Source organism: Balaenoptera musculus, chromosome 1 (genome assembly GCF_009873245.2).
Source record: "Balaenoptera musculus isolate JJ_BM4_2016_0621 chromosome 1, mBalMus1.pri.v3, whole genome shotgun sequence".
NCBI lineage: Eukaryota > Metazoa > Chordata > Mammalia > Artiodactyla > Balaenopteridae > Balaenoptera > Balaenoptera musculus.
Window position 1 is genome coordinate 90,657,337 of NC_045785.1, and position 19,761 is coordinate 90,677,097.

General features: G+C 33.0%; 1 protein-coding gene across 1 annotated transcript in view; it reads right to left on the reverse strand.

Moving 5' to 3' along the window:
- The window catches only part of COL11A1 (collagen type XI alpha 1 chain), a 208,150-nt gene that overhangs the window by 44,079 nt on the left and 144,310 nt on the right, over positions 1-19,761 (reverse strand). Inside the window, exons 42-46 of the mRNA XM_036823722.1 lie at positions 9,304-9,411; positions 5,172-5,279; positions 4,194-4,247; positions 3,031-3,084; positions 2,426-2,533 (exon numbers count right to left, since the gene is read on the reverse strand). Of these exons, the coding sequence (XP_036679617.1) occupies positions 2,426-2,533; positions 3,031-3,084; positions 4,194-4,247; positions 5,172-5,279; positions 9,304-9,411 (432 nt within the window). The remainder of the gene's footprint in view (positions 1-2,425; positions 2,534-3,030; positions 3,085-4,193; positions 4,248-5,171; positions 5,280-9,303; positions 9,412-19,761) is intronic.

Here is a 19,761-nt window from a genome sequence, read left to right on the forward strand (position 1 = left end):
TCCAAGATCCACAACCTAAGAGATTCTAATTCATTGATGGAACACATGAACTCAAATTCTTAACAGACAAGTAGATTTTTAACACAGATGAAATAAACATTTCAGTTTGTCCATTTCCTTAAGCAGTAAGCATTACAGCTTAAACATAATTAAGTTCTTATAAACACTGTATAAGTTAACAATCACATTTCTTATCTTCTGTACAGGTTTCCACCACTTTTAGTACAGAGTGCATCTGATTTAGTACAGAGTGCATCCCCAAATTGAATGATATATAAATATTTGCTCATAGTTGTCTTTTATTTCTATAACAAGCCCAGTCTACATTTCCATCTTTTATTTGCGCATATTATTATTCCTAATATTAGTTCAATAGAAACCTTCCAATAGAAAAATATTTAAATATTTATTTTTTTATGAAGTTTGATTATAGTTCGAGTTAAGACAGAATGTTCTTATTATTAAAATTAATAGAAACATAATGAGTCAAATTCTCTTGTTGCAGGAACTAAACGTGCAAAATTGCACTCCAGTGTTAATCAGTTTTCACATGTCCTACCTCTTTCCTAGGGAGTAATTTATGCATGGAGAGACTCTTTTAAGGTCTGTCAATTTAAAATCATTTACTACATAAGTGATGAAATAAAAAAATGAATTCAGGCCAAGAACTCTCATTCTATATGTCTCCTTCATATGCAGACAAATAGTAAACATAGAAATGAAAAATCAAGTCATTTAAACAGAATATTAGATTATTATTATTTTTGTCTATTATAATTGCTAATATCTATTCTGCCATGAAGACTCAATTAAAGGATGCAGATGTGATTGTGAACATGTTAATTACATTAGCATCTTTTCAGATTCCTGATTTAAAGAGGTAGCTGTGGGAAAAATATAATCAATTTTTCAGGGAACTGATTTACTGAGTCATCCTCATCAAAGAGGACATTTCTCACTCTGTGGAAATGAAGACTTTTTTAATATAATATCTTGTAAATATAAGCTACAAGGCATCTTTTTTAATCATGATAACTAAATTTCTAAATTACAACCTTATAGAATTCAGAATAATCAGTTAACTGAAAAAGCAGAAAATGAGTGGTAATATATCCATTGGCAATCTAATTTTTAATACCTTGTTGTTTTCAAATATGTGTACTTCTCATACATACTGATATATACTACTCAGGATTGCTTATTTATTATTGTCTAACAAGTATAAAAGGGCTAAACACAAATATGAAATGAAGTTTTTACATTTTCCAAGTTGAAAAATAATTATTTTGGTATTAAAAAAAGTAGAAAATTGTAACATCCTGTTCACTGGTAGACATCCATTGAGTGTTATAACAATAATTGTTATGATAATATAATTATATTTTTACAGTATAATTTGTATATATACAATAAGCTAGTTAATATTAAAAACCAATATTCTATGACTTTACTTATGAAAATAGAGATAAAAATTAAATTTATACAAATTCAACTTTTACTTACTTTTCCACAACTTCACAAAATTTTGAGTACAATGAACTAGATGATTTAATTTAATCATTTCTAAAATTGCTAATGTGGCATAACTAATATTCACATGGCACCCAAATAGCATTTAAAACAAAATTTTATAATCTTTTAGAGGATCACTAGGTAGGTATTGAATAAACAAGTGGGAGAAGAAAGTCAGACGTTTCCAAAGTTTGTAGGAAGCAGTTAACATCACATGGAAGAGTGGAAAAACAACTCAGAACAGATGTCTACTATGCAATGTTTTGCCTAAGAACCCAGTTGTAAGCCATATTTGAATGAAAATTTTTTAGCCTACAATGTTTTACAATTTAATATTTCCTCCCCTGAAAGTGTTTCATAAAATACAAATTATAATTCTAAATTTAAGAAGTTATTTTAAATGACCCATTTACTGTTAATTTGTTTATTTTACCTATTATTGTTTAACATTTCTTGTTGGCAGTTTCTGTTAATAGTTGCGATGGACAGTTTGCTATTTCTCAAAAGGCTTTTAGTTTTTGCTAGCCATCTGGAGTACTAATTTTCTTGCTATGAGATGTGTGAAAGAACGCTTCTAACATCTTGCTTCTAACTGTCACACTTAAAGAAGGTTGTCATTCATTTTCCAAATACAATGAGGATGAAGAAAAGGGGTGTTATACCTATGGTGGGGCTAAATAAACTCCAGAAACAGAAACCAGGGCAGATGCAGCTTCAGAAAAATTAATAATAATTGATTAAAAGCAGTTAAAGTTCAGATACACATTTAAGTAAAACAGTCATTATACTTAAACTTTGTACCCTAGTCCCCAGATAGAAAGAAGGAAAGCTGTTTTGTTTTACAACTTCCAGAAAACCTGGTGTCAAAATTAAGTGGGAATGACAAGGGTGTGCAACTCAGAGAACACCTTACCTGAAGACCTATGGGACCCGGAGGTCCTGGGAAACCTCTGGCACCTTCATCACCTTTTTGTCCAAACATCCCCTGCTGACCTCTGGGACCTGGCTCACCATCACCTCCCTAGAAAAGACCGATAAAAATGATCACAAACTGGAAGAATCAGGATTCTGCTACAAGTCATCATAAAAATATAGCCATTTCTAATTTAATCAGTCTATTTATAAGTAACCAAGTAAAAAGTAAGTTACATTTCCATTATCTGCTGCAAATATACCATTGTTTGTTTTGCTTACATTATTTGATTCTGGAATATGACTGATTTTGATTTTCTCACGTATATCAAGTGAAGTAAAAGCTATTTAAAAAGGGAAAATAATGTTCAGAATTGTCTACGAAGTAAGTACTCTCAACTGGTTATTATCTATCTTCAAATGAAGTCACAGTGTTTTTTGTTTATAAAGATCAGCTTGGTTAGCTACATCAGATAATTTAAACTTGATTTAATATTAAGCATACAAACTTATTACCACATGAAATCGACTGGTTATGTGACAGTTCATAAATCTGATCAGAGAACGGTAAGGATTTAGATTTGCTGAACAAAGAGGAATACTTACAGCGATTCCAGGGGCACCAACTGGACCCTGAAGACCTGGGGGACCAGGAGGACCCTGCGGTGAGATAAAAATCTGTAATTTTGAAACTGAAGCCAGAGGAGCCTGAGCTATGATGTGCAGAACATTTGGTTGATCAAAATCTATTAAGCATCTCTACATTTCTTGGGGAAAAAAAATAAAAGGTTTTTGCATTCAGTGCAGTCAACCATTATTTATTTTACTCCTTGAGACTCAGACTTGCCTACTTGCAATCAATTTTAAATTGGCAGTTATTGAAAGCATTCTCAACTATAATGTTGTGGATATTTAAAAATGGATTTCTATGCTAATATAAATCATGTTGAAGTTTCACACTTGAAAATTTTCAAAATACCAGATTTCTTTAGTGAGATATGTATGTGTCAGAAAGAGCACATGAAAAAAGCATCCATATGCTATCTTCTAAATGAAAAATAGGATGTGGGGAATTCTATATGACAGAGAGTAGTGATATATGAAACCTCAGAATTTTCTTTATATGTAAACACATGCAAACTCAGTATTATATATTAAGTATACTGGAACTCCTTATTTTGAGCAGTAGATTTCAATAGCTTTATGAGTCTTACATACATAAATATTACTTCTTAACTGTCCTTTTTTTCAACATAAATAACTGATCAGGCACTATAAAAGATCCAGACGCTAAAGAGTCATTGGATTGGATTGTTTTTTTTCTTAAAACTGCCACACAGTGGGAAGAGTGCTTAAAGCATAGGTTCTGGAGGTGTGGTTCAGGAACCACTGGGGTACCTGAGGCCTTGGTCAGGTTTCCACTAGGTCAAAAATCCTTTTCATAACAACTTTAAGATATCATTTGTCTTTAAACCATATGGTATTTGAACTAATGATGCAAAAACAATGGAGGGTAAAATTGCTGATGATTTAGTCTCATTCTATGGCTTTTAGGGTTGGAATTATTGCATTTCTTAACACATGATTTGAAAAGAGGTTTTATTAAAATTGACTGAATCTCAAACTGAATAGTTCCCACAGAGGTAATATAGTAGTAATATTATAATCTTCGGAGAGGTAAGGGAATAGTAATATGAAAAAATATCCATGGTTAACACCAAAAGGAGTTAAATGAATAATGCCCCCTCAATAAGAAGTAGGAAACTTACATTTTCTCCTTTGTCACCCTTGCTGCCTTTTTGTCCTGGTTCACCGATTTCACCCTGTATTTGAAGGATTTGAGTTAAAGTTTATCTCTAATATGCCATACCTGCCATTGCATTGTCATTACTATCATTGTATGATTAAATTTTACTTTAACGTAATTATGTGCTAACATTTAATGTCACAGTTTAAATTGGAAAAGCCTGCTTCTCACTTTCTAGTATTGACTAATATTGATTTCTAATATTGATTAGTATATAGACAAACAAAAGTCAACTGAACTTTGAGGAATACTGCAGCTGGATTTTTAATTCACAAAATCAATTTTGTCTGAAATATTACCAGTATAAACTAATAATGAAAATACATTAATTTATATAAAAATATAATTACACATTAATCAAAAATCAGTTATTTTTTCTCCAAGTTTTCCAACTGCTAAAATGTTGCACATTATCAGAGCACTGGTTAACAAATTTTGTTATATAATTTCACAATAATATTAGAAAATATTCAGTTCAAACACAACAACACAGCTATACATTCAAAATCAAGAGCTTAGGATGTTTACTAACACATTAGTAAAAAATAGGGAAGTATAGGATTATCAAATATGTATGCAGCTCGTTCTTAACTTTTAATTCTGCAATATCCAAGACACCACAGCTAAATGTATACAAGTAATTAATTTCACGTTTATTTCAGAAACATATATATTTAAAAATAGATAAGCAACTTTGGCATCTGTTATTTTTTCTCATTCCCATTGTTCTTGTCTTGTTTATATCCTACATACTATTTCATGGGATAACGATAATTCCCAACCTCTAAAATAAAACTTTTGAGCACAAGGAAGCTGTATTGAAACTTTGGAGAAGATATCTTTAGATTTGACATCTAATCTTAAAAGAGATTATATCCAGGATTCTTAAGAAAAAATTTATTTTTCACAGGATGCACTAATATGAATAAAGAGCACTCACCTTGTCTCCATCTTCTCCAGGGGAGCCAGCAGGCCCAGCAGGCCCTGGGAGACCCACAGGACCTTGTACTCCATCTCTGCCTGCGGGGCCTTGGGGACCTTTTTCTCCCTGCATTGAAAATCCAGCAGGTCATTACTTTGCTGTAAGAAACCTATAAATTAGCTATTGTTACAATTTTTAAGTACAGCTACAACAGTCATACTCTGGCTTCCATATTTGACAAGGAAATTGCTTTGATTTTCCCCCAAAATATATTTTCCCAATATATTGCTATTTCCTAGTAGCAAATGATAACACAAAAGATCTCTACATTCTTTCGTGACTAAGAATACTAACACTGTTAACAATTTATGAATCTCAAGTTATGGGTCACAAAAACAATTAAGACAACTTGGAATTTTTCTTTCAATCACACATTTTGAAATCAAGCATTATACATTGATAAATCAGATGCTCGATGTTTGTGAAAACTCACTGACCCTTTACTCTTTTTCTGTGCTGCTACTGAAATAGCTGGGCAGTGCCTATCAGGCCTCAAAAACCATAAAAGGCATTTGCTCGTATATCCAACTTTATAATATGGTTTCTGTGTAGACTTTTTCTATTTTTTAACAATGTTTCATGAATTTTTCTAGCTTTTGATATTTTGTTTCATTGCTGCTTTTACTGATTCAAAATGACATGGCTGTTAGCTTTTAAAAAATTTTTGTTTACTTTTTGACAATGACATTATTTTCCTCTTTTAAAATTTAACTATATTGTGTAGTTTAAAAAGTATAGGCTTGATAATAAAGATGGCAAAAATCCTTTCAGAGCTTAAATAAATGATTTCCTAAAAGTCAAGACTTCATCAGTTCTGCACAAAGTTATTCCTGATTGCAGTTGGTGGTTCTTTTTTTTTTTTTTTTTTTTATCTTTATTGGAGTATAATTGCTTTACAATGGTGTGTTAGTTCCTGCTTTATAACAAAGTGAATCAGTTATACATATACATATGTTCCCATATCTCTTCCCTCTTGCGTCTCCCTGGTGGTTCTATCTTTTCTCCCATTACACAAGCTGGGAATCCATGTCATTAGTGCCTGCATTTACATTATCCTGCTCCCCACCCCTCTGTCCCTCACTACCTCCTGTCCCTTTACAATGACTAAGTTTTATCTTTTGAATATATTTACTTCTCTTTATCTCCACCATTAACATCTTACCCCAAAATACTAGTAGACTTCCTCTCAACTATTGAAATATTTCCTTCTTATCTCACATCTATTCTTACTTCCCCTGTGCTGCAATTAGAGAGACAATCATCTTACCAACATTCTTTATAGTCAATTTACTTGTTTACCATTCCTAAGATAAAGACCAAACTGCTAGTGTGGTCTACCATTACCGGGCTCCTACTACCTATGGACCAGCATCTAGCCTCCCTTGCCCTTGCGCTCTATATTTCAACCCCTGTAGATCTTTTTAAGTTAAACTTGATGCCATACCCTTTCTGTCCCTTGGCCTGAGCACATGTTGTTCACTTAGCTTGGAATGCCCCTAGGAGGACCCTCCACTTAGTTAATTCCTCCTCATCTTTTACATTCCATCATCAATGTCCTACACAATGAAAGGCTCTGATTCCAGCTTAGGTCCCTCTGTTGTTATAAGCTGACATACACCAGTACATTTCCTTATATCATTAGCCAGAGTTTGTAATTATACAAGTACTTAGTGATTCTTTGCTTATGATCTAATGCCCCATCAGACAATAAATTGTGTGAGGGCAGAAGCTGTCTGATTTTGTTTTCCATTGTACCTCGCTGGCCTGTGGCCCAGAGTAGCCATTTAAGGCTAGTTAGTTAATTGCTTAATGACAACAAACATAACAAAATGTCTATAAAACAAAGTTAATAAGTTTATTACTTTATTGGGTTCCATAGGATTTTATTGTATTTTTCAAAACTATGCCATAATTATCACTTAACACATACCTCTGATGTCACACTGGAGACCTTTTATTTCCTTCAAATTAAATATTGCAATGTCTCAAACCTATCTCCACTCATAAAATGTGCTGTGCTATTCACAGTGTCACTATTTTGAACACATGAGCTGATTCAGATATTTCTCCTTAATTTGGATTTCCTTGAGAGACTGAACTCCAAAAATCAATCCTTTTATATGAGAGTATCTGTAAATAAGACAGATTAATTCTTCTCTGCCTTCATTACAGTACACATAATCTCTAGCCAGGAATCACCTGCTGTTTATTTCTTCTGATCCTGGTCTGTGTGGAATCTATACCACTATATCAGATTTATATTTGGGTTTAGGAAGAGGTAAAAGACCTTGCTTAACATCTTAGCCAACGTCTCCATCAGTTTTTACTAAACCTCTGCATGGAGGACTATGGGTATTTTCACCCAGCACTTCTATAACCATTTGATGCTACCATCCCTAGATAGATAACTTCTTCAAAAGTACTACCTAATACTGTGTCCAGCACTTAGTTGCTCTCAATAACTATTTGTTGAATAAAAGAACAGTGGAACGAACACCTTGGAGTTTTTGTTGGTGGTGTGAATAACAGAGAGAACGGGTGGGCAGAACATTCTCCTTTCCCTCCCTCCTCATAATACCACCAATCACCAACAAAACCCGGGCCAAATCTTATCTCTGAAAAGAGCTTCTGTCAATAATTTCTTCTCTATATCATCAAAGTAATTTATTATCATTTTCAATACTTTTCCATATTCTTGTCTTTGTTTCAATATTTTACTTTTTCTTCATAAAGTCAAGGTATTTAAAACCCAGCCTTCAACTTATTATCTTCAGAGGATTCTTGGCTTCTCTAATAAGTATATTCTCAATTGGTATACAAAGCAATGCATATCTGTTTTCTCTGTATACATTCTTCATTGTGTTGTGCCAATATACAGGTGCCCTGGATTTTTGAATGAACTTGTATGAAAGGGCCCTCCCAGTGCACAGTACACTATAAAAGTTTTATGGACAAATCTTTAGTGCCTGAGATTGGTTGGAAATTATAGAAATTGTAAGAAGGAGCCAAAGAACAATTTTTTATAGTTGTCTTTTAACATGTCAGAAAATAATGTCTAATTTTTCAACAAATTTACTAAGCTGGAAATATATTGCTTTAAAAACTTCTCAGCAATTAAAAATGCTTTCTCTGTCACCAAAAAATTCTAACCACAGGTGATATGGTCCTATTCTAATATTCTAAATGTGTCTAAAAGGTAGTAGATTACAGAAAAACAGTCACTTTAATTTGGAAATACTTAAACAAGATCACAAACAGTAATGTCAATGGACAATGAAAGCAACTTCCTAAATCTGACTCATCTTGCTAAAACTAAGGCCTTAGTGATTAAAAGGTATTTTGAAAATTATAGGTTTAAACTAGATAATATATGTCAAAACTTACATATACACAAAAGTACTGAACTCGTATTTTTTGCATACAACGGTCAGCAATTTTTATATATATTTACTGAACAAGTTTGTGTTTTAGCCTTGGAGGATGAGAGAATGCTTTAGTCGTTTTAGAAAATTAATATGATTAAGTCAAAAACAGGAACAGAATTAGGGGAGAAATCTTGATGATGAAACAAACCTAATGGACAGAATATATCCATAATTATTAAATAAATATAAGATAAAATAATTGACCAGATGTTTTCCACCTCTTTCGCTGTAGATCAAAACTCAAATCACATAAGAAGTGAAGCCTCTTTCTACGCGTTTCACTTACAGACCATGAAAGTGATTGGAAATTAAGTTGTACTACAAGAGGAGTGAAAAGCGAACTCTTTTCTAATATAAAGCAGCAAAGTATGGTTTTAATCAAAAGTCCAATTTTATCTTTTAAAAGGAACAAAATCAGAAGCCTTTCACATTAATAATATCCAACTCCCTCACAGATATTAGGGTTTCATAAAATGTGGAAAAATGTCATCTCATTTAATGAATTTGAAATTTTCTGTATTACAAATATAAAAAGAAGTGTGTTTATATGCCAGGCACATATGCAGAAAGAATGCAGTGGACTATGAAGAGCTAATATCCTTGAATACAAAGTAATAACTTGGGCAGGATGACAGTATAATATATTCCTCCGTGAAATGACTTACAGGAGCACCTTTCTCTCCAGCTGGACCAGGAGGACCCTGCGGTCCTGGTCGCCCTGGCAAACCAATTGGGCCAGCTGTTCCTGCTGAGCCACGTTCTCCTGGTGAGCCCTAGCACAGGGGAGAAAAGGTATTTTGTTATTAATGATGGAAAAAGTTACACTTAAGAATCACTTATTTAGCTGTGAAATCTTACAGTTTACATAACATAAAAGTCACTTTTAGACAATTTTAAGATCTCAGACGGAAACAGTACTCACAATTTAAAAGATTAAATTCTAGCCCCAATATTAATCACAGATACTAAAGTTAAGACATCCTGATAAGAAGAAAAATATTTCAAAATTATATATCTTTAATATTTTACAGATGTTTTCTTTTTTCATTGAAGTGTTCACAATTGTTCACAATGCTTTATAAGACATAAATCCAACAGTACCTTCCTATACAATTTTCTCCCTGTATTATTCTGGATTGGCAGGATACACTGTCTAGACTAGCATTTTTCAAAGTGATTTCTGGACTTCATCTCAAACTTGCTGAATCACAATTTCAAAGTCCTAAAAATGAGTTCAGAAATTGTCATTGCCTTGAGGTACAAATATAATTTTTTACATAATAAAGTTCAATAATCACTATCCCAGAGCTTGGACTTTTTCCTGAAAATAAGTCCTTAAATTTATCTTAGAATCCTGTAGGGACCATTGGGTTTTATTATGAACACTAACCAGATAATTCACATTTGACTAGGTATGTCCAATTGAGTTTCAAAATAGAGGCTATATATTTTCAATTAGTTTGCTTTAAAAATACCTAATATGTAAAATTTTAAAAAGTGTAGATACTGCCTTCATATTAATTACCTCTATCAACAATTTAAGAAAACATTATTTAAAGCAAGAATAAAAGAAATGCAAATGTACATTTACTAAGTCATGTAAAGGTCAAAGATAACCTATTTACCATTTCCAATTTTATTTATTGAAAGATAACAAGAATATTGTCTTTGCATTAGATTCCTAGATGGGTGGCTAAGTTATAATTTATCATTTTCTTTCAGGATTGAACTAATGTGAAATATTAGAAAATATGATTATTAGCAGCTTTCCTTAATAATTAAGAAGTCTAAATAATAACATCATCATTTTAAAACTCAAAGAAATGGTTTATAAAAGCTGGAAAATACAGTACTGTCACATTTATTTTCTAATATTACTCTCCCTATGTAATTAGAAGTCATTTTATTATACAAATATGAATTATTGACTTTGTTCTAATTTCTATTTTTATTAGCTAGAGAACTAACTACATATGAACATAAGAACAATGATAATGACAACAATTTGTACTGATGTAGTGCTTTACAATTTAAAAATCAATTTCACATTCATTTTGTCATTTTATTCTCACAAAGATTCCGTTGCGTTTTTGGTGCAGCTGTAGCATGACAGTCTTAAAGATGAGGAACCTGTGGCTCAAAGAAGTTAACTATCTTTCCCATAATCAGGGAACTAGTCAAGAGCAACCCTGACCTTGGACTCCTCCCTGTGTTTTCTCCACAAAGCCAACCATTGCTTCTCTCTAATGAAGACATCAATGACTCCCAGGGGCTATTGAGTTGGAATTTCTTTAAATGTAGTACCTATTCAATTTTATTGAACTATTCCTTGATTACAAAGGATTACAAGAATATTTACTATGTAATTTCTTGACATTATATTTCTGGCTAAATTCACAAGCTACATAGAGTACTTTTTTATTTTGTGAGGTGTCTGAATATTAAAGCAATTAAAATGAATGCATAGGCTATAGATTTGAGATTATTGTGAACAACTTAAGAGTAACATTAGAAAAGTGATTTTGTTTCTCATTTTCTTTGTTTTAGGACTAATTGAACCACGGTTATGGTTGTTTTAATTATAGGGTATCTTAAACTTGGGAGATAGGAGATGGAAATAATCTGAAGAAACTTTACCAAAAATATGGTTAAAGAAATCACGACACTTGAACTTGATATAAACCAAAAGTGGTGTTTTTGAGCTATAATGAGTATATATTTTAAAAACAAACTCAGAAATTGTTGTTCAGATGGATAATAATTAATTAAGAGTTGTGTGAAAAATAAATTTTTACCAATCATAATTCAAATACTAAAGAAGAACAGATTACAAAGGAAAACTTCAGTTAGTATTTTTTAAATAATAAACATCTGTCCTCTGTCAAAATGTTATTTTTAATTTAATAATATTAAAATATTTTATGCAAAAGAGTCAACCACAAGTGGTGTGACTGTTAACCAGATGGCAGACTTTGGATAATGATTCCAGAGGCCAATGCAGAAATTAAAAATGAGAATAGAGTCCTCTGAGTGCATTCAAGAAATACCGACCTAAAAGTTGAAGGAATGCAAAGATTTGTCTCTACTTATCAGAGACAGCAAAGAAACAAAGGAAGCCTGGAGGCTGAGGAGGAGGGCAGGGGAGGGAGGAAGATGGACAATGTGAGAGAGAAAGAGAGGGAGAGAACAGAGGAGGAAGACAAGGATTAAAAGGAGGAGGAGAAGGAGAGCAAGGACCCTGAAATTGAGAGGGATGCAAAGAATTCTGAATTACAGAAAAGAGAGAAAGAAAAAGTTCAGTAATGAAAGCACTCTTTTTTGGTATAAGTATAAACAGAAAACAATATACAGTGTGACTAGGGTGATTCTGTTTTATTCAGGTAAACTCTATCATCCCTAAAGATAAATCTCTACTTATCTGAAAATCTAATTTCTTGAGGATCAGTGTGCATACGAGGGTGGGTGTACTACATTTTCGTTTTAACATTTTACTTGTAAAATCTCACAAAAGCATTACTACCCATTAGTGTTATCAAATCTAAACTAAGCATCCAATTTAAGTGCTGAAATATTTTATTTGTAATGGATGATACAAAAAGAGATGCAATTTTGATATGTCAGGCCCTGAAACCTTTCTCTTTGATCCTGTTTTAAATTTAAACCCCAACTTTTCAAAGACTACCTGAGGAAGATATCACTTTAGACTGTGTTGAGCTTGACAGCTGTGAGACCAGAATGATAAAAGAGGAAATTCACTAGAAAGCAGATGTGTATATTAAGAAAATTTATTATTTTCCAACTATTGAGCCTACTAAACAACTATTGTGCTAAGTACTTTACAAATGCAATATAATTTAATTCCTGTACGACTTGTTTACTTTTCAGGTAAAGGTGGCCATAAGGCCCAATGTCTAGCTCATGTGCCCTGATTCACACAAAGTTTCTTCCTGCAATACAGAGTACTTCATAAATGGTGAAGAAAAAAATTCCCTGATTGTTTGTACCACTATAATTCACACATATTATGCTAAATTTTAATAAGTGGAAGAAACAGAAGCCATTTAAGACCACTTCTACCAGAACAAGCTCATATTGGTTGAACACTTTCTAAAATGAGAAAACTTAAAAGAATTAATGGCAATGCTTATCTCCTTTGTCCAAACAGTCGTTCTCTGACATTCATACAGTCTAGATATTTTTGATAACAGCATGCTCTGCAGTGATTTTATTTTATACATCTATAAATGAAAAGTGAAAATCTCTGATGATACCTACTGATTAAGCACATGCTGTTATCAACATACAGATCTTGTTTAAATATTCCCAGGTCAACTTTTAAGAGTAAGCCTTATGAATCCTTTAATCCCAATTGAATCACTGAAGAAATTCCATTAAAAATGAAAATTTAAACCCGATATTAAAAAGAGAACCCATTTACACATTTAACAAAAATATAGTGAGACTCTACTCTTGTGACATTGACTGGGAATACAAAATGTATTATGGCAGGTGTCAGCCCTTAAGAAGCTCACACTGCAAATGCATTTTTTCCATAAAGGCTAGGCAGTTATAGTTATAGAATTTATTGCATTGTCCTATAACTGGCTATAGTGAAGAACAGAGGGCTTTATATTTGTCAGATAAGTGAACAATTACATCTAAGATGAACATGTTTGGGTTTAAACATAGGTTAAATGGATAATAATAGGCTCACAAAGGTAAAATTTTTGCTTGTTTTTTAAATTGATCTTCAGCCCTCCGAGTACTTACTGGCACATAGCAAGCCCTACGTAAATGTGTCAACTGTATGTGTGATCTTTTCCTTCTCAGCACTGAAACCACTAGCTTTCCCATCTTGAACACACTGATTAACTTCTATTTGGCTCTATTTTCTCTCCAACAATATAGGGACAGAAATAATTTGCCCTCTGTTTTTTTCTGATATTAATGTGTTGATACATCTAAAGTCTGTCCTAAAGTATGATTGCAACAGATGTTGGAGTACTGTACATGAACAGCTACATACTTTAAAAGTAGATATGCAATGTCAAATGATTGCAGAAGTGGAAATTTATAGGAGAGAAAATTAAGATCCAGAATGTGTATGGTATATCTAAGGCCATACTGTTAAGAGTAGAGCTTTTCCCACAAAACAGAATTTTTAATCCTAATTTAAACTGTTTACATACTCATCTCTATAGCAATGATAAATATTTTACCATCAAAAGTGCTTAACTGGAAAGAACTCAGAGAAAAAGAGGCTAAAACCTATAAAAATATTTCCCCAATTTGTGATTTAAATAGCAATGGACACATGGTAAATTAAAAGTTTTCTAAAGGTATGTATGGAATTACAGGAATTATAACAACCATAATATCATGAAGTATTCTGTTATTTTAATACTAAACAGCAACCACTATAGGTCACTTATTTTCAACTGAAGGTTGGACATTTACTTATTTTTAAAAGAGAGGAATTTACATTTTTATAATTAGTGACCTCTCTTTAAGTTTATGTTAGCTTTATCCTCTTCTGCAGCCCTTTTCCCTAAACCTTGCAATGGTAATAAAACACAAGTCAATAGCATCAGTTTATTTCCTTGAAGCAATGAGAATAGTGGTTATTTCTCTAACTCTTCACACACAGGAGAACTCCAGATAAATATTTTCTGTTATATTCACTGGGTGTTTCATATTCTGAGAAGCATTTGTAAAGTAAAGGAAAGGGGTAAACAGAGAAATCATCTCATCAGCTTTCAATTAGAAGGCAGCCCACTAGATAGAGGAAAAGAAACATAAACACAAGTTCTTATGAACAGAGCTATACAAGTAGAAAGCAAAAAAAGAAAAAAGTCTGCCCCTCTCTTTGTAAAGCCAAGTTGACCTTTGTGGCAAAACTAGTTTGAGATCTCACTCTGCAGATTACATGTATTTGAGATCAGGTAAGCTGAAAATTCAGATAAAATATCAAGCATGACCAGAGTTTAAAACATAAATTCTGAATGAGTAAGTTAAAGTCCTACAATATCTCAGTCTTTGGTCATTGATCCCACCACCATCTCTCTACATGATTCATCCTGATTGGATGTCATAATAGCCCCCTGAGGTCTAACCGGATTCCAATAGAGAAAGTGTGCTTTAACTTTAAAAAGAATAGCATATGACCCAGTTAGTAAGTGTAATCCTTCTAAAAACTTGTCCAGTTCCTTGTTTGAGAAATAAGTAAAAAGCCAGTGAAAAGAAGGTTCTCTGGAATGGGAAGTGGAAAAAAAATTAGAAGAAATAGGAATTATGATAAGAAGGGCATATAAAATCCTAAAGGAGAGACAACAACAGGAAGAATAATAGCACATAAAGAGGAAAAGAGAGAATCATCAGGGGACAATCATGAAATAGGAGTCATAGGAAAGGAATAAAGACTGATACGTTGCACAGCTGTGAAATCTTGGACTTTTACCTTTTAGCAGCTATGTGTCTGCCCCCTCCCCATATACGTTCTCCATATTAACTCCCACTCCTGGGGAAGGGGAAGAAATGTGGTTGTAGGGATAGAGGGCCTTTACCAGCACACTATTTTATTTTTTTAAATCTCCTCATTTTTAGAGAAATAACTTTTGGCAATGAGGGGATTTTTAAAAATTATTATTATTATTATTTTATCTTTTAGCCACACCGCGCGGCATGTGGGATCTTAGTTCCCCAACCAGGGATCGAATCCATGTCCCCTGCATTGGCAGTGCGGAGTCTTAACCACTGGACTGCCAGGGAAGTCCCCGAGGGGACTTTTTTTTTTTATCAGAAAAAGCATAAGAGGGAGAGATTATTTAGGGAATACATTTTCCTTGATTTTGTTTTATGAAAATATAGGTGGTAAATGCAATCTGAGAACTCGTTTGCATAATATATTTGTATATACTGTGTGTTAACATAAATATAAAATGTTTACTCAGTTTGTGTTCAACATATGAGAAAAACGCTGCACTGCCCTCCTCTCTTGCTGTTCAGCCCCTTGCTTCTTCCTGCGTTCGTGTGTGCATCAAGACACCTACTTAGTGAGTAAACCCCCTGAGATGAGAAAACATGACCTGCTTTGATGGGCATCTATTACCAGCTTTTGTGTACATCATCACGCATACAGAGAGCGCTTGGTTTCTGCCAGATTTTAGAAGCCCAAAGTCACAGGATCCTGTCAGGATTACTTTGTTTGTCTTCAGCAGGAGCACTAAAAACTGTTTCTCAATATACATTCACTCCGAGTAGCTAGACCTTCAGGGAACTATGACATTGAGATACCAATTCTTTGCTAAGAGGACTTAAACATTGATGAACACTTCAAGACTAAGTCTAGCCCATAAAAAACTTGCTTTTCATAGATCAAATTGATTTTTACTTATATCTTTAACTCCAACATAATTCCTTTAGGGAAAAAACATTGTTTTCACTTCGACTTCTTTGTTCTATCTTTTAATATATTACTCATTATTTACTATGTTATTTTATCTATTCCACATCCATCATCCTCAGTAAACCATAAGCTCTATGCAGGAAATGTCCATTTAATGAATCTATAGAACTCCAGCTTAATAGATTGTCTGGCATATTCAGATATTTATTTAATTATAGTTTTCCATAAGAAAAGACTTACAAGCAGCTTACAGGGAAGACATAAATACAAGATAATATAAATAAGAAATGTTAGGTAAGAAATATAAATAAGCAAGTAACTTTTTTATTGGCAAAAAATAGGACTAACAATATTAGTAATCTAAATATGCATACTAGAGACCAAGGCTTTTCCCAAATGCAGGTCATGATCCATTGATGGTTTATGAAGTCAGTGCAATGGGTCTTGTACAGCATTTTTAAAAAGTAACTCTAATAAAATAAAGCAGATAATATTAAAGTACATTATATGTACTTTTTGTATAGAGTTGAACGCAAAAAGTTACAAAAACGGTCATAAAGCAAGGAGTTATCTTCTCTACTGTGTCCCAAATTTGACTCCATTATGTCCGTAAGCCATAACAAAAAGAGAAATTTAATTTTCGTAACAGTTAAAAGAAAAAAGAAACCCAGCTAACTGCTCAAGAAACTAGAAACATTTCTAATGCTATTATTAGTAAGAGATTTCTTCTGAGGATACTCATAATAGGAGCCTTGCATACAAATCTCCCATATCCTCAAATAGATACTTTTGGTTGATACAACTCTACACGTTATAGTTTCTCTAAATACAAGCCAATGGCATCATAGCTAGACATATCAGAGTTCAATAAACCCACTTCTATATGCTGTCATAACAACGTGATACAAACAGTCTGGCCTATGTTTCCAACTGAATAGATTATGAATAAAAAGAATAGATGTTAAATATATTTATAAATGAATACATGCACACAGGTATAGGTGGATGACTATTAAATATATTTTGCTTTGTATGGGCCAGAATATATTGAAAGGGTATAGTGTTTGACATGCATAACTGTGACATGTACACACTTTACAAATCTCACTGTGAGCAAGAACTGTTGATAAAAACCCTGCTTTTAGATTTAGTTCATTGACGTCCTATGCAATGAGGGAATTTATTATTTCTCTAGTACTCCAGAAAGACAGCACAACTACTCTCCTTAAGAATTGTATTCTAAGGAAAAAAGTTAAGGATTCAATAATATACTGGAAAATATTTATGGTCATTAAGGATTCAACTTGTACATCCGTTTAAGCAGTTTAATCTTTGATTCATTCAAGTTAAGAATGATTATAAAGAGCACATATAGGAATATTAAAGCCTAGTTAGCTGTAATATTAGCTCCTGTAACTCTTCCTTTTGACAAATTTTTTACCAAAATAGAGAAGGATGAAGAGGACTTGGAAAACTGCAACTGAGAGAGACAGAGAGAGAGGGAGAGAGAGAGAATGTTAGCCCAATGTTTACAGAGTAAGAGATACACATGTCTGGAAATGGGTCTATGTAATGTGCTGTGGTGTTTCGTTTTCAAAGGACTATGAACTTGGGCAAGTTGTTTACCTTCTCTAAGTCTCAGATCCCTCGCCTTTAAAAATGGAAAGATAATATCTACTGGGCCAGGTTGCAAGAATCAAATAAGATAACAATTATAAAGTTCTTAGCATGAGTTGAAAGAATAAATACTCTTAATAATTTCCTTTCCCTTTTCTACTTCCTTTACCATCCACATCTTTCTTTACATTTTTTCCTTAGAGAACTCATCACTTTAATATTTTTTCCTTAGTATGCATAAGTGCTGAATCTCTATCCCTCTCTGTTCTTGTGCATTTTAGTCCTGCACTTACCAACACTTGGTCAATATCCCTAAGGTAAAGTTAATATGAGATTGATACAAACTCAGGAGTTCTACAGGATACTCTTACACCTTTATCCCTATGCATTACAATTTCATTGTCTCTCACCAACTGACCAGATATTTTCCTCTGATATTTCGATGTCACGTCTTTGATCAACATTGCAAAATAGAACATGTTATCTTTCTTGCCAAAGAAGTCAGCACTCCTTATTCTTTGTTTTTACTATCAATTGCAAGATAATCCCCCTAAGCCTTTAACCTCAAAAAATGAGAATTAACATGAACAAATTTTCTGAATAAATTATAGTTTACATCTAGAAAATCAACAACTTTTGTTTTAATCTTGGTAATTTGGAATTAAAAAGTTTCAAAATCAAATTTCACATGCATGTAATTGCTTTAACTGGAGTAAACTGAGGCTCGTTTAGCACTTGTTATGGAGCAGGAGTCATCATCATGAACCTCTTTATTATATTTTACAGCAATTACAGTAATAGCATAAAGAACTAATAAATGTGGATGATGTCGTTCCTTTTAGTGGTTCCTTTTCCAACAACTTTGAGGAAGAATTTTAATTGGTTGATGCCTACTGAATTGGGTATGTTAATTTATTGTAGGAATAGATTCTAATTCCAAATAAATAAACTCACAGTCAGCATCTGTGGAGCATTTCTATTAGCAAAGTATAAAAGCCTTTTAAAATCTTTTGTGACTACTAAGAGGCTTTGAGCTTTCGTGTGAGAGTGTTTTGTGTTTGTCGTTGTTCCTGACCAGGTAAAACTGACCAGGCATCACTAAATTGTCATTCCCCCAAGGACACAAGATTGAAGTCATCATTCAGTTTTCATCTTTCCTCACTGCCCATATCCAATCTTAGTAATAAATCCTACTGCCCTGCCTTCCTAGTGTTTGCTCCATCTGCACTGGCCTTTGACTTCCCACTGCACTATCATTGGCTCACTCATATTGTGACATTGATCACTGAACTTTTATGCTCAGTGAGTCTCTCCCATCTCTGCTATATATTACACACTAATGATAACTTTTTCCCTAGAACTTTATTAAATTTGTTTGTTCCAAAAACTTTAATTTTTTTTTTACTCCATTTACTCCAAAAACTTCAAATCTGCAAATTACTTCAACTTGGCATTTTAGAGCTTCAATAATCATATGGCATATTATATTTCTGCTTTAGCATTATATTATGTAAATACATAGCAGAGTACCTGGATCCTAGCAAGAATTCATCACACTTTAGTCCCTCTCCCAAGGTGCCACACTTTGGTAAGACCAGATGTTCCCTAAACACCTTATCTCTTTCCTAGTATCATTCTCTAGATCTTAATGATTTTGTAATCCTCTATACTCTTTGAAGCCAAGTTCAAGGGCCACCTCCTGCATGACCCTTTTACTGATTTCTCTTCTCTTCCCCTGCCCTTGAATAATTAATATTTGTTGTTTGTATATCATTAGGCATTTAATCACTGACTGTCTTATAGTGCTATTTCGTCTTTGGCGTGTTTCTTTTCAAAATTGTTTCCCTTATTTTAAGTCTTTTAGAGGTATATCTTCTGTGGAGCTTAATTGTATACAGGGAAGTAAGTAGTAGTTGCCAAATAAACAGTTCTTAATGCTAAATGAATAAATATTAGATCTTTTTGATCAAATTTACTATGTTCTTTCACATGTAACCAGATAATTGTTGACTAATATTCTATTAAAGTATATATCTCCTGGGCATATTATGTACCCTACAAATATATTGATTTCAACTGTCCAAAGACCTCAGATAACATT